The 22,118-nt window shown below is 44.2% G+C and overlaps 1 protein-coding gene across 1 annotated transcript; it reads left to right on the top strand.

Moving 5' to 3' along the window:
• Positions 1 to 15,967: 15,967 nt before the first annotated feature.
• LOC136546161 (mitogen-activated protein kinase kinase kinase NPK1-like) lies at positions 15,968 to 22,058 on the top strand. Its single transcript, XM_066538131.1, has 17 exons — positions 15,968 to 16,576; positions 16,671 to 16,712; positions 16,805 to 16,870; positions 16,947 to 17,057; positions 17,142 to 17,222; positions 17,326 to 17,403; positions 18,244 to 18,326; positions 19,057 to 19,138; positions 19,212 to 19,312; positions 19,440 to 19,479; positions 19,564 to 19,623; positions 19,719 to 19,762; positions 19,861 to 19,999; positions 20,562 to 20,777; positions 20,857 to 21,179; positions 21,320 to 21,387; positions 21,473 to 22,058. Exons 1-17 carry the CDS (start codon positions 16,133 to 16,135, stop codon positions 21,553 to 21,555), a joined length of 2,061 nt encoding a protein of 686 aa, XP_066394228.1. The 5' UTR covers positions 15,968 to 16,132; the 3' UTR covers positions 21,556 to 22,058.
• Positions 22,059 to 22,118: the final 60 nt, after the last annotated feature.

Genomic DNA, 22,118 nt, shown 5'->3' with positions numbered 1-22,118 from the left:
TCACAAGCCCATATAAACACATGATTAGGTAAACATAAATAATGAATAGCATAAATAGTAATCATTAGTGAGCATCTTTATCATCAGTGTTCATCATCTATTCCATATGGGTTCCAAGGCCGCTCGTGACCATGAGCACGGCTGATATACTAGTTTCACACTCTACAGAGGTTGTACACTTTCACTATAAGTCATGATTTACCCTTTCACCCGAGGCTGCCAACCTCTTAACCCACTACCAAGGAAGGTCGGCAGGGTTCACTATGAAGCCTTTCAAAGGTTTGTCTAACAAGTTAGGGCCATTAGATTCACTCGGCAAACAGATATAGGAACCCCCTTGTCGAATGGCACAATTCCATCACGGCTATACACATAAGAGTAGAGGTTGTCCTTATAACACCCTAGGTGTTAAGCATGTATTTAACTTTGATATTGCATGATCACAAGCATCATTGAGCATGCATGAGCATGAGCATCTCAATTAGTATCCCTTTGTTGTCTTATATTGCATGTGTTATTACTTAATTGCCTTACTTATGTTAGGGTTTGCTTGTAACTAAGGTATAAATTGTTTGTGGAACCTTGAGAGTACCTTAAACATGTTTAGAATATCTTAAGGAAAAACATTGGTATTCATGACTAAGGCTAGTTTGGTCTCTAAGTCTTAGTTATAGTGTAAGTCATCATTTTAAAGTGGTATATTTGACCTAGGTTGAACTATGTCATAGAGTCTTTGCATGGCAAAGCACCCCTAAGCAAAGTTGTAGTATTTGAGTAGAGCAACAACTTTTATTTTTGGGTCATAAGCTAATTCAGTGCATAGCTTGGTCATTTTGTGCTCACAAGAATCATCAATTCACTGTTTTTGTAACTTAAAATTTTGTCTAAGTCATTTCTAGTTTTCAGTTTGATTTGCCTGACTTTGGGATGTTATAACTTGCAAACCTTTGCAAATTAGACTTTGATCATTTAAGAGATATTGGAGCTGGTATGTAGGGCTAGAACTTTTGTTAAGAAAGATTTCACTAATGAGCCATGGATTAGGAGATTGAGCAATGTTAATTGGCGTTGTCAGGCTTCATCGCGAGCTCTGATGGCCGAGCTACGTCGCGCCAACAGTGGCCAACCATAGATAGAACTTGGCCACCATGTGGCCACCACTGGCCAGCTTTGGGCCCCCACCGTGGTGTGCTAGCACGCGCATAAGGAGACCACGCACGGCTCGGCTCATTCACTCCCTTGTGCTCCCTCCCTCTCCACTACCTCCTCCTTCGCTCGCGCACCGCAGCAGCAGCAGCAGCAGCGCAGCGCTTGCCATCGATGCCATTGCCAGCCGCTCAGCTTCACACCACGCTCGCATCGCTCCTTTGCCACCGTTGTAGCTCCATTGTGTTCCCACCACCTCACCGCACTCCTTGACTAGCTAGCAGTGCATGGTAAGCCTCTATGCAGCGTGTGGCCATTGCCATCATCTCACCACAGTGCCACGCCGCACGTGGTCGAGCCACCTTCGACCACCGCTTGCCGTGATTGAGTGCGCACTAGACTCACTGTAGTACGTAGAAGCTCGGTCGAACCCTAGATTGTGCCGTCTCGTCCTACTTCGGTGGCTCACTGTCGTCCCACATCCACCGTGCCGCAATGAGTGTCACCGTCACATTTAGCGTCCACAATCGATCCAACTAGCTAGCCTTGGGTGTGCGGAATGTCTTGGGGATCATTGTGGTGTTGGTGCCATCGTCGGAGAGCTCACCATTGGTGAACTCTGTCCGATCAGCGCTGGTCCTTTGTTTTTGCTCACTAACGCGTGGGCCCGGCTAACTCAAGGGCCCCAGCTGTCAGCGGCTTGGGTCTAGATGCTAGTTCATTTATTTTAGAAATGTATGTCAACTTTGAAAAATCATAAGTGGAGTTGTAGATGTCCAATTCTAGTGAACTAAATTTTGTTGTAATCCTCATAAAGTGTAGTGTTTTATAAAAATATGAAATGTACAGTTTCTGGTTTTTTCAAGGTGATTAAAATATAGTTAAATAAGTGCTTTTTGAATGTTAGTAATCTTGTAAAATAGATATCTTGAGCTAGAAAAGTGATAAAATTATGATTCCAATTTTGTTGGTCTTGCATTCACATGCTTTAATTAGGAAAAATAATAAACTTGCTATAAACTTGATTGAAGTTGGGTATTTCTATTTATCAATTAATAAATGGTATTTTCTGAGGAAAATTATAGGGATAAAAATATGTAACATATTGCTATGCAAATTTTTGTACAGTAGTATGCACCAATATGAAGCTAGGAAAAATATATAATCTATTGTTTGACAATTTTCTATAGGGTTAACTATTTTCACTAAAATAGACCTTGCTAGCTTGCCATTTTTATAGAGAATGTTATACATGTTCCAGTGGTATGAAATTTTTACAGTAGTCTATTGGGAGCGCTTGAAAGCCACTGTAATTTTTTAAGAATTTATTGTGCACATTTGGTATATGTCTGTTATTTTCCCTAATTATCTAATTAAATTAATAAAGGCAATTAAATGAATAGATTGGGCTTGACCATTATATTTTCTTGAGTGTATTTGATGTTCCTGAACTGTTGGTATAGTTGGTGATGTCAAATTTTGAATGCTTACATGTAGTAAAAATATTGTTGTTCTATAATTCGATTTAGAAGTGCTTTCAGACAGATTTTGATGTGGGGTATGTTACCTAGTTAAACTGATGTTTACTGTAGAAATGGTTAATAACAAAGTTGTAGGGAACTTCTTCATCTATCTTGTGTTAAGATTTCAGAGCAATAGGCCAAAGGGTTTAGGAGTTATAGCTGTTTTAAGTTAGTCTCCTAAAATGCTTGTTCTCTGGAATTTCTGGACAACACTGGATAGATTGCCTGTTTTGGTTAGTATAGAGTATGAATTAGCTGTTGGTGATTAAATAAGAGTTGTAGAAAATTTTATAAGATTTCCAGAAAGTCTAAGATCACAACATTTGGATAAGTAGAACTTCAGTTATGATGTAAACTAGTAGCTGCTATGTGTAGCTCTGAAATTGTCTTGTGTAGAATTTTGGTAATGAATAGAGAAGAGATATGCACCTACTCAGTAAATAAGGAGTTAGCATTATTATCATTGTGCTACTTAACCTCATTCACTTGCACCTACTTAGCAAGCAAGAGTTGAGCAATCAGTTCTATTTCATCACCTTCCATCTTTCAGTTCTTACTACGGTGCTAGACCGTAGACAAGTCGTACCAGATTGCCTGACAATTTGCGAATCAATGCACCTAGCTGAGTACCGCAAAAACACACGCCCCGCTTGTACCCTAGGCACAAGCAGGACCAACCCATCACCCTCTTATCATGGGGTCTAGGTCCCTGTCCAAACTTGGACTCCAAGCCCCCGCTTCTAAGTCCCGGACTTAGTGCGGTGCAAGGACCTCCACCATCCCCGCCTCCAATCAGTCGATCCAAAAAGAGCCAGAACCCACGACAAGAGACCAACAAGTCTTCCATGCACCCATACCCAAATATATACTCAGGATAAAAAATCTATGACTTGCCTAGAGACTTATGCAATGGCCGGTCCTTAACCGACATAGGCAGGAAAAAAAGTCTAACCAAGCTATGCCCTGTTGGCCGTAGGACACAAGCTCTTACACCCACCAATACCCAAACCATATCCTTGCCCGGTCACCATTTTTCTTTCCACCATTTTATCATGAGTTATCATAATTATCACCTATTGTGAGTAACGATAGGTTACTCACGCTATCGATACCCTAAGCATAGAAGCTACTCGGCCTATATTAGTTGGACTCATAGGTAAGTATGTCTATGCATGTAGTTTTCCTAAAATACCTGTAACGTAAATGCACATCATATATATATTCAGTAATCATTCAAAACTAGGGGTTATGCACCGGGGCTTGCCTTGGGCAGGCGGTGGGTCAACAAAGTCAGCACCGAACGGCTCCGGGGCTCCCTCCTATACGAGAATCTCCTCCTTGTTCTCCTCAATGACCTCCTCATAGTCCTGTTTGTCCGTAGGCACGAACTCTACCAACTCATGATCTACATGCATGAAATGATGATGCAACACTTAGTAATACGGCAACAACAACTATTAAAATAAAATACCTCTATCAAGCTACTAAGCTAGTTCTACCGACTAAGGTGCTAAGTTACCTACTGTTACCACTAACAAGTATGAAGCATGACATATATTATCTTAGCAACTAAAGGTATTCTTACTCTTAATACCGATTTACTCTATATATGATAAAATATAGAGTACTAGCTACTCTATTTATCAATCTACTCTAGGGCTACAAAAATTAAAGTGAGTATATAATAATCTAATGAACCTACTATAAAAATTTTATGGCTAAACCTATCATCAATTTGCCATAAAAATTCCTACAAATATTAAGCTATATAATACTAAGCTTTCTAAAGTGCATTTATGAGTCTATCATTATCATAGCTAACTATAAACTAACTACACTAACAGATAGATAGCATTTTTGTGAACCTAACAAATTTAGTTTCACTATTTTTGGACATCTATAGAATTTACTATTATTTTTCAAAGTTCAGCTCAAAACTAAATTGAATAAACATTCATACTTCACTGGAAATTGAAAAACCTAATCTACCGCGTGGCCCAAAGCGCGAGTGCCTTGGCCCACTCTGTCGCAACGCGCGCGCGCACGCGGCGCATGGCACGGCCTAGTCCGCGCAACGATGACCCGCGATGAGGAGGACCCGCGCGCGCCGGTCATCTTGCGAAAACGCCCTCGGCCTACCCGGTAATCACACGAGCACTAAGAGCACTATTCCGCCAGTCTTCTATCTTACAACTATGCCCCTCCCTCTTTCCATCTTTACCATGGCCATACCCTCGGGCCCCCCGCGTGCGCACCGGCACGGCGGCACTGGCACTGGGCGGTTACGTCGGCCAGACCAACCCTTCCCTACCCTATCTACGGAGCTGATACCTGCCTAGGCGTGAACACAAAGCATTAGGCGAAGGAATCATGAGCTGGGACACCGCAGTAAGGTCGAACCACAGTGGTGGAGCTCCTGCACTGAAAACGGTGATGTTCCGGTGAGTTACAACAGTGCCGGGGTAAATAGGGTAGCTAGTGAGCTCCAGGCACTCACCAAGGAACCAATCAAGGCGGTGGTTCGACCGGAGGTGTCCCGAGCCAAGCTGGCCGCATGCGCACGGACGGTGCAGTGGTGCACGGTGGTGGCAAGGCTGCGTCATGGGAGGCTCGGTGGTGGTAGTGACTTGGCAAGGGTGCATAGGGTGATGAGTAGGTGGAGGCAAAGCTAGCGGTGCAACGAATTGAACGCGAGCAGCTCTAGAGAGGGGGCTTTCCCGTCAACACATACCGACACGGTCTTATTGACCCGGTGGGAAGGAAGCTCCAAATTGGAGCGTGTCACGACAAGGCTCACTATAAGCTAGGGTCGGGTGGTTAGCTGCCTACACGACGGAGCCGTGGGCAAGGTTAATTGGACTGAGGTGCCTCCACTTACCTGAATTGACAGGAGCGGGTCCAGCGACCACGACGATAGAGGAATAGGGAAGGACAGGCATGGCTTGGCTTGTCGCTGCCATGGTGGGACATGGCTGTCAACTCAATTCACAAACACGCATGAGCTATAGGGTGATGGGGAAATGACCAACGCGCTCAGGACGGTGGGCCGCACGACCATAAACCGCAAATCAACGACAATGGCTTGGCCCTACACGCCGTAGTTGATGGCACCGGTCTGAGGAGGCAGTAGCGTAGCATCGTCGAGCACCGATGTGATGGCAAGGAAGGCAGGGCAAGTCCACATGCGGTGAAGCAACATGTGGGTAGGGCCAAGTGTGGCCATGCGCGCATAGTACCGCATAGGCGAGCGTGAGGCGGTGAGCGGCCAGGCGGACGCGATGGTGGTGGCAGAGCGCACACGGCGACTTCGCACAAGCGGCCATGGCTAGCAACATCATGGTGACACGATGCATGGGGTCAGCGACACGGCGAAGCGGCAGCAGTGGACTAACCAGGGCAGCAGGCCCATGATGGTGGCGGCAATGGCCCAACGGCCATGTCACCAGGTGCGGCGTGCACGTGCGTGAGCACGTGCATGAGCGCGGCAGTGGTGGTGAGAAGCCCATGTGGTAGCGCGCATAGGTGCACGCGTGGCGAGTGGCGACGCCGACCAAGTCACGGTGACTGCGGCCAGACGCTGCTACCGTTCGGAATTGATGAGGACATCGCCACGCTGGACACACCGACGCCATGGTCTTCCCCAAGTTGCAATTCGTTTCCAACTCAGCTGCCACGTCGTCCTCGGATTCAGCAGACACGTCGTTACTGTTTCGGTCATAACTTCCTCATACGACATCGAAACGGGCCGTTCTTGGATGCGTTGGAAAGGGGACGACGATGCCGTCGTTTTGGATCTGGTCCTAGCTCCAGAAGGTCCGTGGATCATTCTGTGTGACCACGGCAAGGTGCTGCGTCACCTATTTGGGCCAACTTGGCCATGTATCGTGTCGGGCGCCCAACCCCTGGCCGTCCCCAACCCTAGGTCGAGTCTTAGACTATAAACATAGCCGCCGCCGCTGCTACACAATTGGGTTTTGTTTAGAGTTTAGTTTTCCATCGAGAAACTGAATCGTTCATTGTAACTGTGGTGACAAATCCTTTTACAGTGATCCAGGGCCCCCGTTCTTGATCTCCTCCACTGTGTCGATTAGTCCTTTGGAACCGAGTTCTTGAACCCTCTATTCATATTCGCGTCATTCATATTTGCAATTTCAGATTGCGTGTTTTACCTTCTTGCTTGTGCTCTTCGATTCGCTTGCAGGAAAAGCCTTCTTGGCGAGGTCAATCAAGTTGTGCTTGGTTGATAACCAACGGAGCAGTGGTGTAACGGTTGCAGGGTTCGAATCGTGTCTGATTTGAAGCCGGATCGCCAATGTCGAGATCTCCACAAATCGAACTTATCGGCTACCTCTCGGAAGATCGGGCCTGTACTCATCAATTGGTATCAGATATTTCAGGTTTACCGCGAGGTATAATCTCGTTTGCCTTAGATTCATATTTGTTCATTACCTAGAGTCCACAAAAAGCCCAAAAATATTTCAATTTCCGCTGTCCTATCGCCCTTTGTGCCTTTGCAATTTCGTTTCAGATTCGTGTTGTTGAGTTTGTGTCCGTGGTCGAGTCTTGTTGCTGGTTTAGGATTGTGTTCGTGGTCGTAGTTCAATCGCTCGTTGCTGTGATTTTGTTTTCCGCCGCTATCCCATCCACCGTTCCCAAACAACAAGTCGAAGCCACCACATTACTCGACTTGCCCCGCTAGCCGCCTTGTGTAACTTCTCGCCGCCGCGCAAACCCTAGATAGGTTGCCAGCCGCTCTTATTTTGCCTGCATCGCAGCCCTCCTTACATCATCAGGCGAATACCTACTGCTGTGATCGGTGTTAGAGTTTAGGGACGCTTTGCCCTAACTGCCGCCGCCGTGTTGTGCCTCCCGGAAAACATACCTTGAGATACCTTCGGTAAAACAGGCATAACTTTTCGCTCGTTTATCAGAAAAATCTGAAATTTTTTGTGCAGCTTCTTGACACCATTTGGACCCGACCCAAACTCGGCTTCGCCCTGTTTGGTTTCATCAGAATTGCCAAAAAAATTCGGGAAAATAAAGAAAAAAAATTGTCAAAGTTTTTGCACGCTTTTCAGAGAACGTGCTGAATTTCTGTAGACCACATCCCACCTCAATTGTAGGTGCCCATTTTTGTGGTTGCATCTTTTGTGATCCTTGTTCAGAGAAAAGTATAAAAAAAATAGTAAAAAAAAAGTTTGTTTCCTACTAGTGCCTTTTGGGAAAATCCGGGAAAAATTCAGGAAAAAAGAGAAATCCGGGCTATTTGCTTGTTCTGTGAGTTCTTTCGATCGTCCTTTGTTTTCACCTTGTTGCGCTACGTCTCGACACGTCTTAGCCAGCAACTGTGATTTGTCCTTTGGATCCAGATTGAACAATCGCTACTCTGCACTCGTTAATTGCTAATCCTTGCTGTCATATTGTGTGCCTACCCATAGCTCCACATATTCTTCTGTCAGCACAGGTTCATCTTGCAACTATTACCCACGCTCAACAACAGATTGCTTCGCCACTTTGGTTTTGCTCCTGTTTGGCGTTGGTAAGAATACAGGTAAGACGGTGGTAAGCCGCTTGTGATTTTGCATTCCACTTTCACCACCACCACTTGTTTCCTTTTAGTTGATAGGGATAATACTTTGGTGTTGTCTTTTTCTATCTTCTAACCATGGCAGGAACTCCGACGGACTTCAATGAGTGCGTGTCCAAGGGCGAGCTTGCAACGTTCATGACTGAACAACGCAATCTTATGACCGAGTTGACGCGCAACGTGAACAATCTGGTCACCCGCATTGAACAGCTTGAGCAACGCCCTCCACCTTATCGTGCTGGTGATGAAGATGCGTATGCTGACGGTGGTGCCCATCGCCGCCTCAACTTCAATCGTCGCGGTATGGCAGGTAATAATCATGGTAATAATGATCCTTTTGCTAAAATTAAATTTAGTCTACCACCTTTTGCTGGTAATGTTGATCCAGAGGCATATTTAGATTGGGAGCTTGCTGTTCAACAAAAATTTGATTCTCATAATGTTCCTGCTGAGCATAGAGTTAGACTTGCTACTAGTGAGTTTACTAATTTTGCTTTGTTCTGGTGGAGTGATCTTTGCAATGCCAATAATGCTGCTGCTGTGCCTCAAACTTGGAATGTTTTAAAGCAACGTATGAAATCTCGTTTTGTTCCTCCTTATTACCAACGTGATTTACGTTTGAAACTACAAACTTTAAAACAAGGTGATAAAGGAGTAGAAGCATACTATCAAGAATTGATTATTGGTTTAGCACGTTGTGGTATAAATGAAGATGATGATGATGCTAGTGCTAGATTTTTTGGTGGTTTAAACCATGATATACAGAACATACTTGATTATAAAGAATGGCGCAATTTTTCCCAATTGTATCATCTTGCTATTAAGGCCGAACGAGAAGTACAGGGACGCAAACAACACCAGCCTTTCAGGTCTAACAATGGGAGGAATTTTCAGCAGCGTTCCGAGCCGGAGACGCCCAAGCTTCCTGTTGCACCACAGCCATCTACACCTCCATTTTCTTCCGGGGTAAGTAAATTATCTAATGTGCAGTTTCCACAGCTGAAGAAAGGTGGCACTCCGGGTGCTTCTACTAGCTCCTCCTCGTCCAGCTCTAAAATCATTTGCCATCGATGCAAAGGCATGGGATATGTCATGAAGGAATGCCCCAGTCGTCGCGCTTTCATTGCTACCGAGGATGGATATGTAAGTGCTAGTGATGTTGAAGATGATTTAGCCCTTGCTGCTAACATTGATGCAGATCCCATCGAGGGCGATCATGACAAGGAGGCCATCACAATTGACTCTGTGGCTGCTGCCGCGGACTACCCTAGCCTTCTTGTGCAGCGTGTGTTGAGTACACGTGTGGGTCATGAAGAAGAGATGAAGATCCAACGCCACAATTTGTTCCACATGTATCTCATTGTGCAGGGTTGTCGTGTTCTCACTATCATTGATAGCGGGAGTTGCAACAACTTGGTGAGTTCAGATTTGGTTGACAAGCTTGGCTTGACCACACGACAACATTCGTATCCATATAAACTTCAATGGTTCAATAATAGTGGTAAGACTAAGGTAACTAAATCAGCACGCATTAGCTTTTTCACAGGCTCTTATCATGATACTGCTGATTTTGATGTTGTCCCTATGCAAGCTTGTTCCATTTTGTTAGGTCACCCATGGGAATTTGATAATGATGCCTTACACCATGGTAAAACTAATACATACACCATCATACATAAGGACAAGAAAATTACATTGCTGCCTTTGTCTCCTACGGATATTATTAAACATGCTAATGAGATCAAAAATAAACCTCCAACAGACATTGCTAAAAATAATGGGATTAAGTTAAAAGGAGGTGCTTTTCTTGCTACAACTCCTGCTACTGCTGAGTTATGTGATAATCCTGATGCACCATGTTATACTATGTTTTGTCAACCTTTTATGTCTGGTGCATTGCATGCTGTCACTAACCTTTTGCAGGAGTTCGCTGATGATGGGATGGAGTCGAGGACGACTCCAATTCTACAAGGAGGGGATAATGAGGACATCGCCAAGATGGAGTCGAGGATGACTCCAATTCGAGAAGGGGAGGATGATGAGGACATCACCACGCTGGACACACCGACGCCATGGTCTTCCCCAAGTTGCAATTCGTTTCCAACTCAGCTGCCACGTCGTCCTTGGATTCAGCAGACACGTCGTTACTGTTTCGGTCATAACTTCCTCATACGACATCGAAACGGGCCGTTCTTGGATGCGTTGGAAAGGGGACGACGATGCCGTCGTTTTGGATCTGGTCCCAGCTCCAGAAGGTCTATGGATCATTCTGTGTGACCACGGCAAGGTGCTGCGTCACCTATTTGGGCCAACTTGGCCATGTATCGTGTCGGGCCTTAAGCCCAAGTTGTGGGCGCCCAACCCCTGGCCGTCCCCAACCCTAGGTCGAGTCTTAGACTATAAACATAGCCGTCGCCGCTGCTACACAATTGGGTTTTGTTTAGAGTTTAGTTTTCCATCGAGAAACTGAATCGTTCATTGTAACTGTGGTGACAAATCCTTTTACAGTGATCCAGGGCCCCCGTTCTTGATCTCCTCCACTGTGTCGATTAGTCCTTTGGAACCGAGTTCTTGAACCCTCTATTCATATTCGCGTCATTCATATTTGCAATTTCAGATTGCGTGTTTTACCTTCTTGCTTGTGCTCTTCGATTCGCTTGCAGGAAAAGCCTTCTTGGCGAGGTCAATCAAGTTGTGCTTGGTTGATAACCAACGGAGCAGTGGTGTAACGGTTGCAGGGTTTGAATCGTGTCTGATTTGAAGCCGGATCGCCAACGTCGAGATCTCCACAAATCGAACTTACCGGCTACCTCTCGGAAGATCGGGCCTGTACTCATCAGGAATCGTGTCTTGCACGCTTTTTAAAGCGTCCCAAAAATCCATCTCAATGCTTCAATTGCTAAACCAACTATTTAACACTCGAGATGGTATGTCAAGCTACTAAAATAGGCCCTAAGACCATACCACTACCAAACCTGATTCTCCTATAAAAATTCCCAAACTTAGCCTCGTCACACCATTTTCTAACTTAAGAAATTTGGCTAAGTCTCGCTTGGATTTGCGTCAACTATTTAACACTCGAGAACATGTTTGACATAGGATAGATGCTAATCTAGTATGAGATAGGATTAATAACTGGTAATTCACAACTTAAGAGATGTTGAATAACTTATGCTTTTTATGCAAATAATGTCTACCAGCTCTACTGATAAAAGCCTTGCATACTCCTTGGTGTCTTAGTATTTTAGTAGATGATGGGTAAGTCTAGCTGAGTACCTTCTCGTACTCAGGGTTTTATTCCCATTGTTGTAGATAATGTTATGTATCACGATTACTGCAAGAACTGCTTTGCTCCTATAGTGGATGAGGACTAGGATCATGGGCAATGGTCATTCTGTTTATCATCTCACTCTTGTGCTTTTGGTTGGAGATGACTATGAACTGGCTTTGTATTAACCTACATGTGATGTTGATGTCAAACTACTTTGCTTCCGCTACTTTCAAACTTGGTTTGTAATAACTATGTGAACTCCGATGTATGTGAGATATTTATGAACTGTGATGTAACATGTGACTGGTTATGTTGAATCTCTACGATCTTAGTTTGTATGTTGGTTGTTTGAGATCCTTCGAGATTTTATCGGACTACCAGGTTTATATGGGCTCAAGTATGACGGTTTGATCGCTTCGGTGATTGTTTTTGTACTTGTGCTCTTATAAATTGGACGGTTCTATGACAATCCTATACCCGATTCGTTAAGCCATTCTTATGCCATAAAGATAACCTCTAACAAGCTAGAAATGGTCCTCATACTGAGCTAAAGCCAAAGCCATGTGGCCCTCACAACTGTACTATAAGTTCCGGATGATCACTTATAAATAAGTCCTTAGGGAGAGAAAATCTAGAGCACCATAAAAATAGCCCAATGCTCTAGCCACCTTGTCCCATGTTGCTAAAAAGCATCTTTTAGTGTTTATTGCATATACCATTAGTCAAGTTACAAGATTATGACTTTTAGTTGAGCACTAGCATCATACTACCCAATGCAATACCCCATAAATATCAAGGTAAAGGGTAACAAAGTATTAGGAAATCCTTAGTGGTAGTCAAGGTAGACACAAGCAGTATGAATTAAATGATTAAAAGTGTATAGGACAACAAGGATGGTCCCATGCTATACTTGCCTTAAAACTCTGATCTTCTTCTAGTCCAAATCTTCAAAGATCTGCTTCTTGATTCACCACGTATAGCTCACTGACTGGAAATGATCATAAAGCACGACACAAGCATCCATGCAATCATACACGATGTAAACAATAGAACTAAATTAGAACAGTACATCAACTATAGGATCAAGATGAAAAGTTTATAAAAAGAATCTACGTCTCGCTACGAACACATAGACGCGAAGATTACGAAAATCGGAGCTATAACGAAGAAGTTATGAATTAAATAAGATTTTCTTTAATAAAATAATAGATTAAACCTGACCTCAAATTTCAAAAGTTGAAAATATATTGAACAGTAAGATAAACATGTAGATTACGCAATTACAAGTCTAACGCACCTTGAACGGACCAAATCGGAGTTAAAACGGAGAAGTTATGGCCTAAACAAGGTAGTGGCAAAACTGTGATTTCGGGAACTTATTTTTGAATTAAAACAAATCGAAATACGGTTTTTAAAATAGACTAGGGACGGCGGGCATGATAAAGAAGATGTACAAGGGTTCTTTAGAAAAAGTGCAGGGACGACGGGTTCTATTACACAAACTACATGGGCTCTTTTGAAAGATTGCCGGCCGAAGGGGTATTAGCCGATCTGAGTTGTTAGATCTAAGATGGACGGATCAGATTAGATGGGAAGGGGAGAGAGTCACCGGTGGTGAGTTGGGACGGTGGCGCATGGCCGGAATAAGCAGGGGACCTCATCGACGTCCATCGTTCTCGACGTTCCAGACATCATCGGTCAAAAAGAAAGCACAGGGAGCAAGAGGAAGACACATCGAACTCACCAAGGGTGTTCTCACTGTCGACGGTGGGTCTACGGTGTCGGGCAATGCGGCGGGGTGGACGGCGAGCTCTGGTGAAGATTCGACGACGCGGCGTGGGCGAGCTAAAGCAAGAAAAAGAGAGAGAAGGGGCTCGGTGGCTTCGCAAGCTTGACGCGAAGCTCGGCGAAAAGCTTGTGGCGGCACCGATGCGGCGAAACAGCGAATCACATGGCAGTGGTGGCTTTAGGGCTGCAGCGGTCCGGTGAGCTCGAGTGGAGGCGGTGGCTCGCGATAGGGCTGGATGGGGGTGGCGTGGCACCAGGGCTGGCTATATAAGAGGTGGAGCGGCGTGGGGAACATGACAATGCGTGAGGAGGAGACGGAGACAGATTCCTCTAGACAGAGTCCAGCTCGGCCACGAGAGGAAGAAGATGATGGCACAACTGATAGATGGGGCCCGTCTGTCAGCGAGGAAAGAGAGGGGAGCGGCACGGCGACGCTGCTGGCTGGGCCGATGCGCGCGGCTTGGTTGGGCCGGCCCAGGAAGAGAGAAGGCGGCCACACAGAAGAGGGAAAAGGCTGAGCGGGGAAGCGGGCCGCGGCAGAAACGGGAGCTGGTGCTGCTGGGCCGAATGATAGGGAAGAGAGAGGAGAGGAAAAGAAATTCCTTTTTATTTTCTTAAACACAATTTTTAAATCCAAATTTAAATCCTTTTGAAGTTTTGATCAAACCCAATCATCACAAAATAAATATGCAGCAGCATGTATGCATAAATATGTTGCTACCTTATGATAAATTTTAAATTAATGAAAAAATTTATTTTCCTATGTTTTCATGAGCGCATAAATTCCAAATTAAATTTTTAGCTCTATTTCTAAAAATTCAAATTTTAGGGTGTTACAATAACCCCCGGTATCTATACGGCTGTACATGGACCGAGCCGTCAGGAGAGGCCCAGCCCACAAGACTACGCCATGCGAAGCACGACACGTGTCGGTGTGCTTCGCAAGGCTACGTGAAGATCCTTGACGATAAGGAAAATTCGTTCGGATATAGTAAGATACTGCAATATTTGTAATTTCTATCATGTAAACCGATCATGATAGATTCAACCGACCTATAACCCTACCCCCGAGCTATATAAGGCGGGTAGGGACCTCTCTCGTTTTTACCTCATCTCATAATACAATTCACCAAAAACAGAAGACGTAGGGTATTACGTTAAGCTGACGGCCTGAACCTGCCTAATCGTTGTCTCTTGCGTTCTGTGTCACCATCTAGTTCCCGTCATGCGCACCTCCACCAATTCATCTACTACCATGGACATACCCCTCGGTAGACTGTCGGTTGTATTTCGTCGACACTACCGTCCTCACGCACTAGAGGAGCCGAGGAGGTACTACCATGGCTCGCCTTATCGCACGCCGCTTTTGGCATTGACACTCCGTCCTGTTGCCTGCGGGTGATGGACGACGCTTGGGGAGGAGGGTCGGTGCCATTAGAGTCCAACACCGATAGAGCGGGGCTGGTGGATGAGTCCGGCGCGGTGGAGAAGTGTCAATGTCCCGATGCAACCATGTGATCATTTGGGGACAACGACGACCACGAGAGAGATGGTGAAAGAGATGCGGGAGGTGAGTAAGATCTGAGAGGAGGTGAGGGAAGGAATAAAGGGTTATGTTAGCCTAATGACAAGTAGAGCATATATAAAATGGGTCCAATGAGAGGTTGTTTTACCAAATGTTTCTCTCCTAAGTGAAGTTGGAGCCAAATACAACTATTCTACCAGAAAAGCCGGAACCAGAGCTATTTTTAGTGGAGTGAGAACTCTACCAAACATCCCTAAGTAGACGACACTTGCATTTGTAGGATTTGTAGTAGCATGTGAATCAGAATTAGTTATATAATCATCATCTTTGATTGCTCCTATAATAGACCTAGCCTCATGTAAAACTATTATAACAGATCAATTCAAGTTGCTACACATGTGACATTACAAGCATACTAAAGACATAACATGATAGAAGAAAATCATACTCACAATCACCCTGTTCGCTTGATCGTATCAGCCATACTTATCAGCCATGATACAACGTTTTTTCTCTCACAACAAAAAAAGCATCAGTCGGCTTATAAGCCATATAAACGATCAAGCGAACAGGATGAATAACTTGAGAGTGGAGTCCATGACAAACGTAAAAGAAAGACGTCAACTCTAAGACCAATAATATTGATCGTCTTCCGATCTTCAGAGAGGAGCAACATTGGCCCAGTTCGGCTTATCTTATAATCGACACTATTCAACTTGTTTTTTTAGCCGGAATAATATTTTTCTCTCACAATAATTTAGCCGGAACAGTATTTTTCAGTCAAGTTCAGCCAAGTTTCAGCCACGTGAACGGGGTCATTATCAATCACATAAATAATTGAATTGACACGGTTGAATCGAGGACGAGACTTGCGAGTGTAAGAAGCCTTCAAGCGGAAGTTTTGACACAGGGTTGAATCAATAATTTTAACAAAATTTTGTGCTGTTCCTTGTGAATCTTTGTAGATTCAGACCAACTTATTAAAGTGTCAACGGATTGATTACCTGGAAGGCTCCCCATTTCTGACGCGTTCACTCGCGATTAATCAACGCGTCCACACGCACTTCCGCGCTAAAGCCGAACCACTCCACTCTGGAATGCTCCCTCGCTAACGGTCGCGAGGGGCATCCCCGTCCTTCTGCCGCCCCGCAAACCCACAAAATTTCAAAACCCGCACTCGAGAGCGGGCGTCTCCACTGTCCATTCCCCATTCGATCCCCTCCTCGATTCGATCCAGCTTGACGCCGCCCCCCGACGACGAGGACGCGCCCGCGTAGCTCTAGAACCAAGCCATGCGACGGGACGACGCCGGCGGCGGAACCGGGTTCCACGACTTGTTTGACTCGGTGCGCCGCTCCATCTCCTTCCGGCCCACAGCCGCCGCCGCCGCCCCGGAAGCCCCCGCGGGCCCATTCGGCGCGGGGGCCGGGGGGATCGGCGTGCGGATCAGCTCTTGCCTCCGGAAGTCGCGGGGGATGGGGCTGCTAGGTCTCATCACCAAAAGCCCCTCGCCGCCGCGCCGCATGCTGCCGCCGGTGCCCGACGAGTCGGGCGGTGGCAGCGGAGGAGGGGGTGGGGGCGACGGCGGAGGTGGAGGTGGAGAGGAGAAGCCGCCGATCGGAGAGGAGAACCCGCCGATCCGGTGGCGGAAGGGGGAGCTCATCGGGGCCGGTGCGTTCGGGCAGGTCTACCTCGGGATGAACCTGGACTCGGGCGAGCTCCTCGCTGTCAAACAGGTGAGGCAGTTCGGCGCGCGGGATTATTATGTATTTACCGTTTAAAGTTTTGGTGGCATTCGGATCAGTGACTTGTTCCTGTGACTCATTGCAGGTTTTGATCGGCAGGAGCAACGCGACACGGGAGAAGGCCCAAGTGAGTAGCATTTTTATTTACTCTGTCAGGGAATTAGAGTCTTGATGACGCTTTTGTGAGTTTGTCTGATACGATGTGCCTTTTGTGGCTAGGCTCATATTAAAGAGCTCGAAGAAGAAGTGAAGCTGCTCAAGAACCTGTCTCACTCCAACATCGTTGTGAGTGGATGCAATTTTTTGCTTTCATTAGGTAATTGCTAAGTTGTTGTTTGATTTACTCTGTTTCGTCGAAAAGAGGTATCTTGGGACTGTTCGGGAGGAAGACACGCTAAACATTTTGCTGGAATTTGTCCCTGGAGGGTCTATTCAGTCACTTTTGGGGAAGCTCGGTTCATTCCCAGAGCCTGTAAGTAATCATCAAACTGTGTGACTTGCAATGCTGGTGAGTTCATAGTGGAAGAGGAACTTATCCATTATATCTGTTGATCAGGTCATTAAGAAATACACTAAGCAAATTTTGCAAGGATTGGAGTATCTGCATAGCAATGCAATAATACATAGAGATATAAAGGTACGAAGACTGAACCCTTAATATATATAGTGGCAGATCTTTGGCCTTGCTTGTTCTTTTGCAATGCTTATTCTAATGAACCTGGAAATTTGCCAAATTTCAGGGTGCAAACATTCTTGTTGATAATAAAGGGTGCATCAAACTTGCTGATTTTGGGGCATCTAAGCAAGTGGCGAAGTTGGTAAGATCAAAATAATATGCTCAGTGAGTCAGTGTGCTCTTAAGGTCAACTGTAATCGAGGGAAGTTAGCAAACTTGGGCAATAAGACTGTGTTAGTCAGAAGAGAAACTTAGAGCATTCCATCTCATCAATAATGGGAGAGCAAATCCCATGCAGGCTAGATTAGGGAGTCACCTGTTTTTTCCCCTTTGCCAAACTAGTTGCAATTGAATACAGTAAAGATAAAAACATGTGCTAGGAGGGGAAAAGGTATACCCAGTGCTAAGAGCTCCTGACACGTGAGGAGGGGAAAGACAAAGCAAGCATGGAAATTCTAAAATACTGTAGGATGTAACAATCTCATGGAACCATATGACTATAGGCCTGTGGCAAGGCCTGCAAAACAAAGTGTGGATGCTCATAACTTGTATTATTGTATTCGTAATGCTGAGGCTCTCCTAGGATTTATCTCTAGCCTGCCCGAACTTGGTTGGGACAAAAGTGCTTCTCATTGTTATTATCAGTGGGCAGTGGCAATGTTAAATTACTGAAAATAGGCAGTCTGGTCTGTTGCTGATGTGGTCTATTTTCAAAATAGCAAACGATATCCATCTGATCATCATATTTCTACATTCTACTTGTCTTCTGGCCACAATTATGCCCTTTGGTGTAGTAATGTGTCACAACAATCAGCATTTGCCAATACTCATTCTCACTTTCTTGTATCATTTGTGTATTAACATGATTTCCTGCTGCATCTTTTTTATTTGAAGATATGATGCCACTATGTTTTTTCTTTCTTCAAGATATTCCTAATTTCCTATGTCAATGCACTTACAACAATATGCCATGCTTTGTCAGGCTACTGTGACAGCAGCCAAAACAATGAAAGGCACACCGTATTGGATGGCACCTGAAGTCATTGTTGGGAGTGGGCATAGCTTGTATGTCTAAAAACTCTTCCACTACCTTGGTTATCGCTTTTCCGGATTTAAATAAGGCATATTTTTTAGTTTTGCTATAATGATATATCAGCAATAATATCTTGTTTAGAATTAAGAATGTCCAGGCCTCACTTATATCTTGGAAATATAATGCATTTTCTTAAAGAAAATCGTGGAGCTGATTTGAAAACATGCTACTATTAGTACTGCTTTAAGTTATGTGTAATATATAATTTTCCAGGACAGAATAAAAACATTGCCGGTAAGGATTATATATGTTAAATGTCCTCCCTGAACTACATAGATTGTCCCCAGTGCGAGTTGAATATCACTTCCAATCAAATTTGCTAAATGACTAGTTATGTGACTTCTGTTGTCCAACAGCCTGTTCGCTTGGTCGTATTTGGCTTATAAGCCATGGCTTATCAGCCAACGAACAGTATTTTTCTCTCACACCAAACCAGCCAACAGTACTTTCAGCCATGACTTATAAGCCAAACCAGCCCAAACGAACAGGGCGCAAATACAGAAAAGTGGCAGGAAACAGCAACAGTATTTATTACTTTAAGATTTATCAGTCCTCTACTGTTTTGATTCATTGTTACAGATTATGACCTTTACCAAGGAAGAAAGTAATGTACTGTAATTTGAAATTGAAAACTACTTCAGAACCATGTTCTTTTTATTAATCTTGTTTGGCACACCCACCCTTACTATTCCATTTTCTCAGCTCTGCGGATATATGGAGTGTAGGGTGCACAGTCATTGAAATGGCCACCGGCAAACCACCATGGAGCCAGCAGTATCAAGAGGTAAGTTTTATCACATAAACCCTAAGCAAATTCAAGAAAACTCTTATTTCATGCACTAAGAAAATCTTTTCAGGTTGCTCTTCTATTTCATGTTGGAACCACAAAGTCGCATCCACCTATACCTGAACATCTATCGCCAGAGGCCAAAGATTTTCTGCTGAAGTGCCTGCAGAAGTATGCCTATTACTGTTATAACTTTCACTTAACTAATATCTCTTCCAAAAGTATTTGGAAACTTCCTGCAAATGAAAACCCAATTTTCTAATGTATTGTCTGGTGCCTTGATTCTCTGTTCTTTTAGGGAACCAGAGCTGAGGTCTACTGCACCAGACTTATTAAAGGTATATTTGCACCAATTCTGAATCATAGCAAGTCTATGCTGATTGTGCCTGGTAATTTTGACTTCTTGAAGCATTTTTTTGCAGCATCCTTTTGTCACTGGAGAATTGGATGACCTGCAGCCACTCAATCATGCTGCACACAAGGTTTGATATAGCATGTCTGATGTTGTTTCCTGCTCTTTTTTCTGGACTTCCATTCACTTTTGTAACTTAATAACTTCATCTAAACAATGACACAGGACTCTTTTAATGAGATTCCTGCAGATGATATGCCAAATGGCTTGTAAGTGAATTCTGTAATTCATGTGCTCACTTGATTCTTCACCATCTATTTCTTTTTTTTTCCATCTATGGCTTTAAGAATTATTTAACTGCTTCCAGGGGTTTGAATCATTCTTCCAACTGGTCCACTATGAACTCCAATAAATCATCAAAAATCAAGCCCTTATGGGAGGGTAGCTGTGATGATGATGACATGTGTGAGTTTGCTGACAAGGATGACTATGCAGCAGTTGGATCTGTAAGAATTTTTCTTCAGCCATTGGCTTTTCAAAGTATTGCTTCCACATTTGTTGTGATGTGCATATGGGGTGGCTTTTTCCACTGCCTTCCTGCATGTTTTTTTGTTGTAAAAACCACCCCACTGTACAACCGCTAATGTAGTCTTTATTAAAGCTAGATTCTTATACAAGTACAAACATGACATTTTTAAGAGCTTCCACTATCACAGATGCAAAACTTAAGCATGGTCGCATTGGTTTTTTGTTGTTTGCAAAAATTTCTTCACCATGCATGATGAGTAAGCACAATCAAAGCACCAGAAAAACTTGACTCCACAACCATGGATTATGGTGCCTCCACGTTGGCAAAAACAAGCAAAATTCGCTATGCACATCAGCACATGTATAGTGGGGTGGTGGTTTTTGCAACAAGTGAACTAGGGAGGTGGCCATTTGCAACAAAATGTCTTATGGGGTGGTATCTCAAAATACAAATGGGCTGGTTTTGGGAAATTTCCATAATTTTGCTGTTAATCAACTATGTTACATCCTCGTGCTGACTTCCCACTTTGTCAATTCCAGAGCTATAATCCTATGTCAGAACCATTTGATAACTGGGAAAATAAGTTTGACATAAGCCCAGATCAAAATTCTCATCAACCAATGGAAGTTGGTGAATTGGCCAAACATGCTGAAAGCAGCATAACTGAGAATGATTTTACGTTCCCTGTTGAGGGAAGTTGTGAAGATGATGATGTACTTACAGAGTCAAAAATAAAGGCATTTCTTGAGGAGAAGGTAATTAGAATTTATTAGATTGCACAAATTTAGTTGTTCACTGCTAGTGCTTAAATGCTGTTTGCTGTGTTTCTTGCAGGCTCTTGACCTGAAAAAGCTACAAACACCTTTGTATGAGGAGTTCTACAACACTGTGCATGGAGGGAGTTGTCAGGGAGCTGATCAAACTTCCAAGGGAAAACTCCCAATTAGTCCAAAATTGCCCCCTCGAGGAAAGTCACCTCCAAGTAAAACACGCGGTGGTGCATGCGATACTTTGAATAACACAGCTCCCGAAAGCTGCAGCAAGCAATTTCCAAGAAGCAGTGTGGTGGAGAGCAGCCGAATTTTGAGAGAAATTGCTTCTCCTCGACTTAATGAGTTTGCGGACAAAATCCATCTTGATGCCCAAGATAGCCCAAGGTTTGTTTGCTATGCCATGCTATGTTTTGGAACTGAAAGTTTATTCCACAAAATCCTGACCAATACTGAAGCACTTGTAGTCTCGTTTATTTTGTGCCAAGGCCTGTGCATGATCTAATTGGAAGTATTTCTGTTAACAGCATCAGCTTCACTGAAAGGCAGAGGAAGTGGAAAGAAGAGTTGGACCAGGAACTTGAGAGGGAGAGAGGTAAACAGAAGTTTTCATTATCTATGCACTATTGATAATTCCTCCCCATGCTGATACAAAAAGTTATATATGAATTCTCCTACAGTGATGAGATTAGCTGGCTGTAGCAAAACACCATCTCCAAATAGAGGTTCCAACGTGAAAAAGGAGTGTCATGCTGACCATTGAACAGACAGCCGCATTCATCGTCTCTTTATTTCATCCCACAGAAGACACAACAGCTGATAGTAACTACACAATGCCAGAGATTGGCAGCAACAGCAGTACAGCCTGCAGCGCCTTACCATTTGCGGTATTAGCCAAGCTATGACTGCAGAACCATCTGGTACAAGTGGCAGATTTACGTTGAAGTGGACTGGTACAGAGGGCGGTGTTGCTGCTGCCTGGAGGACGTCGTGCAGACAGTTTCCTGGTTTTAAGGCCGCATTTTTCATTCTTTTCGATGCAGTGCTATACGTCCGGCTTCGGTTATATATGGTTTATATTGAGAAAAAAGTGTTGTAAAAATTTTGTGTTTGTAAGCCCAGATTGGCGTGGGGCTTGGTTTTGTATGGAGTTTGTTTGTGCAAGTGTGTAATAAGATAGCGATGCTGAATTACGGGTCATTCTGCATTTCTGCTTGCTGAATGAATCCTAGTTAATATTTGCAATCAAATCGTGAATCTTGTGCCTGTACGGCTGTACAGTTATTGTACCGAGGCTGCTGGTGTTCCTGTTGCTTATCTCGTTGC

The sequence above is a fragment of the Miscanthus floridulus genome, chromosome 3 (genome assembly GCF_019320115.1).
Source record: "Miscanthus floridulus cultivar M001 chromosome 3, ASM1932011v1, whole genome shotgun sequence".
In the NCBI taxonomy this organism is placed as follows: Eukaryota; Viridiplantae; Streptophyta; class Magnoliopsida; order Poales; family Poaceae; genus Miscanthus; species Miscanthus floridulus.
This window is presented reverse-complemented; position numbering and strand designations above follow the sequence as displayed.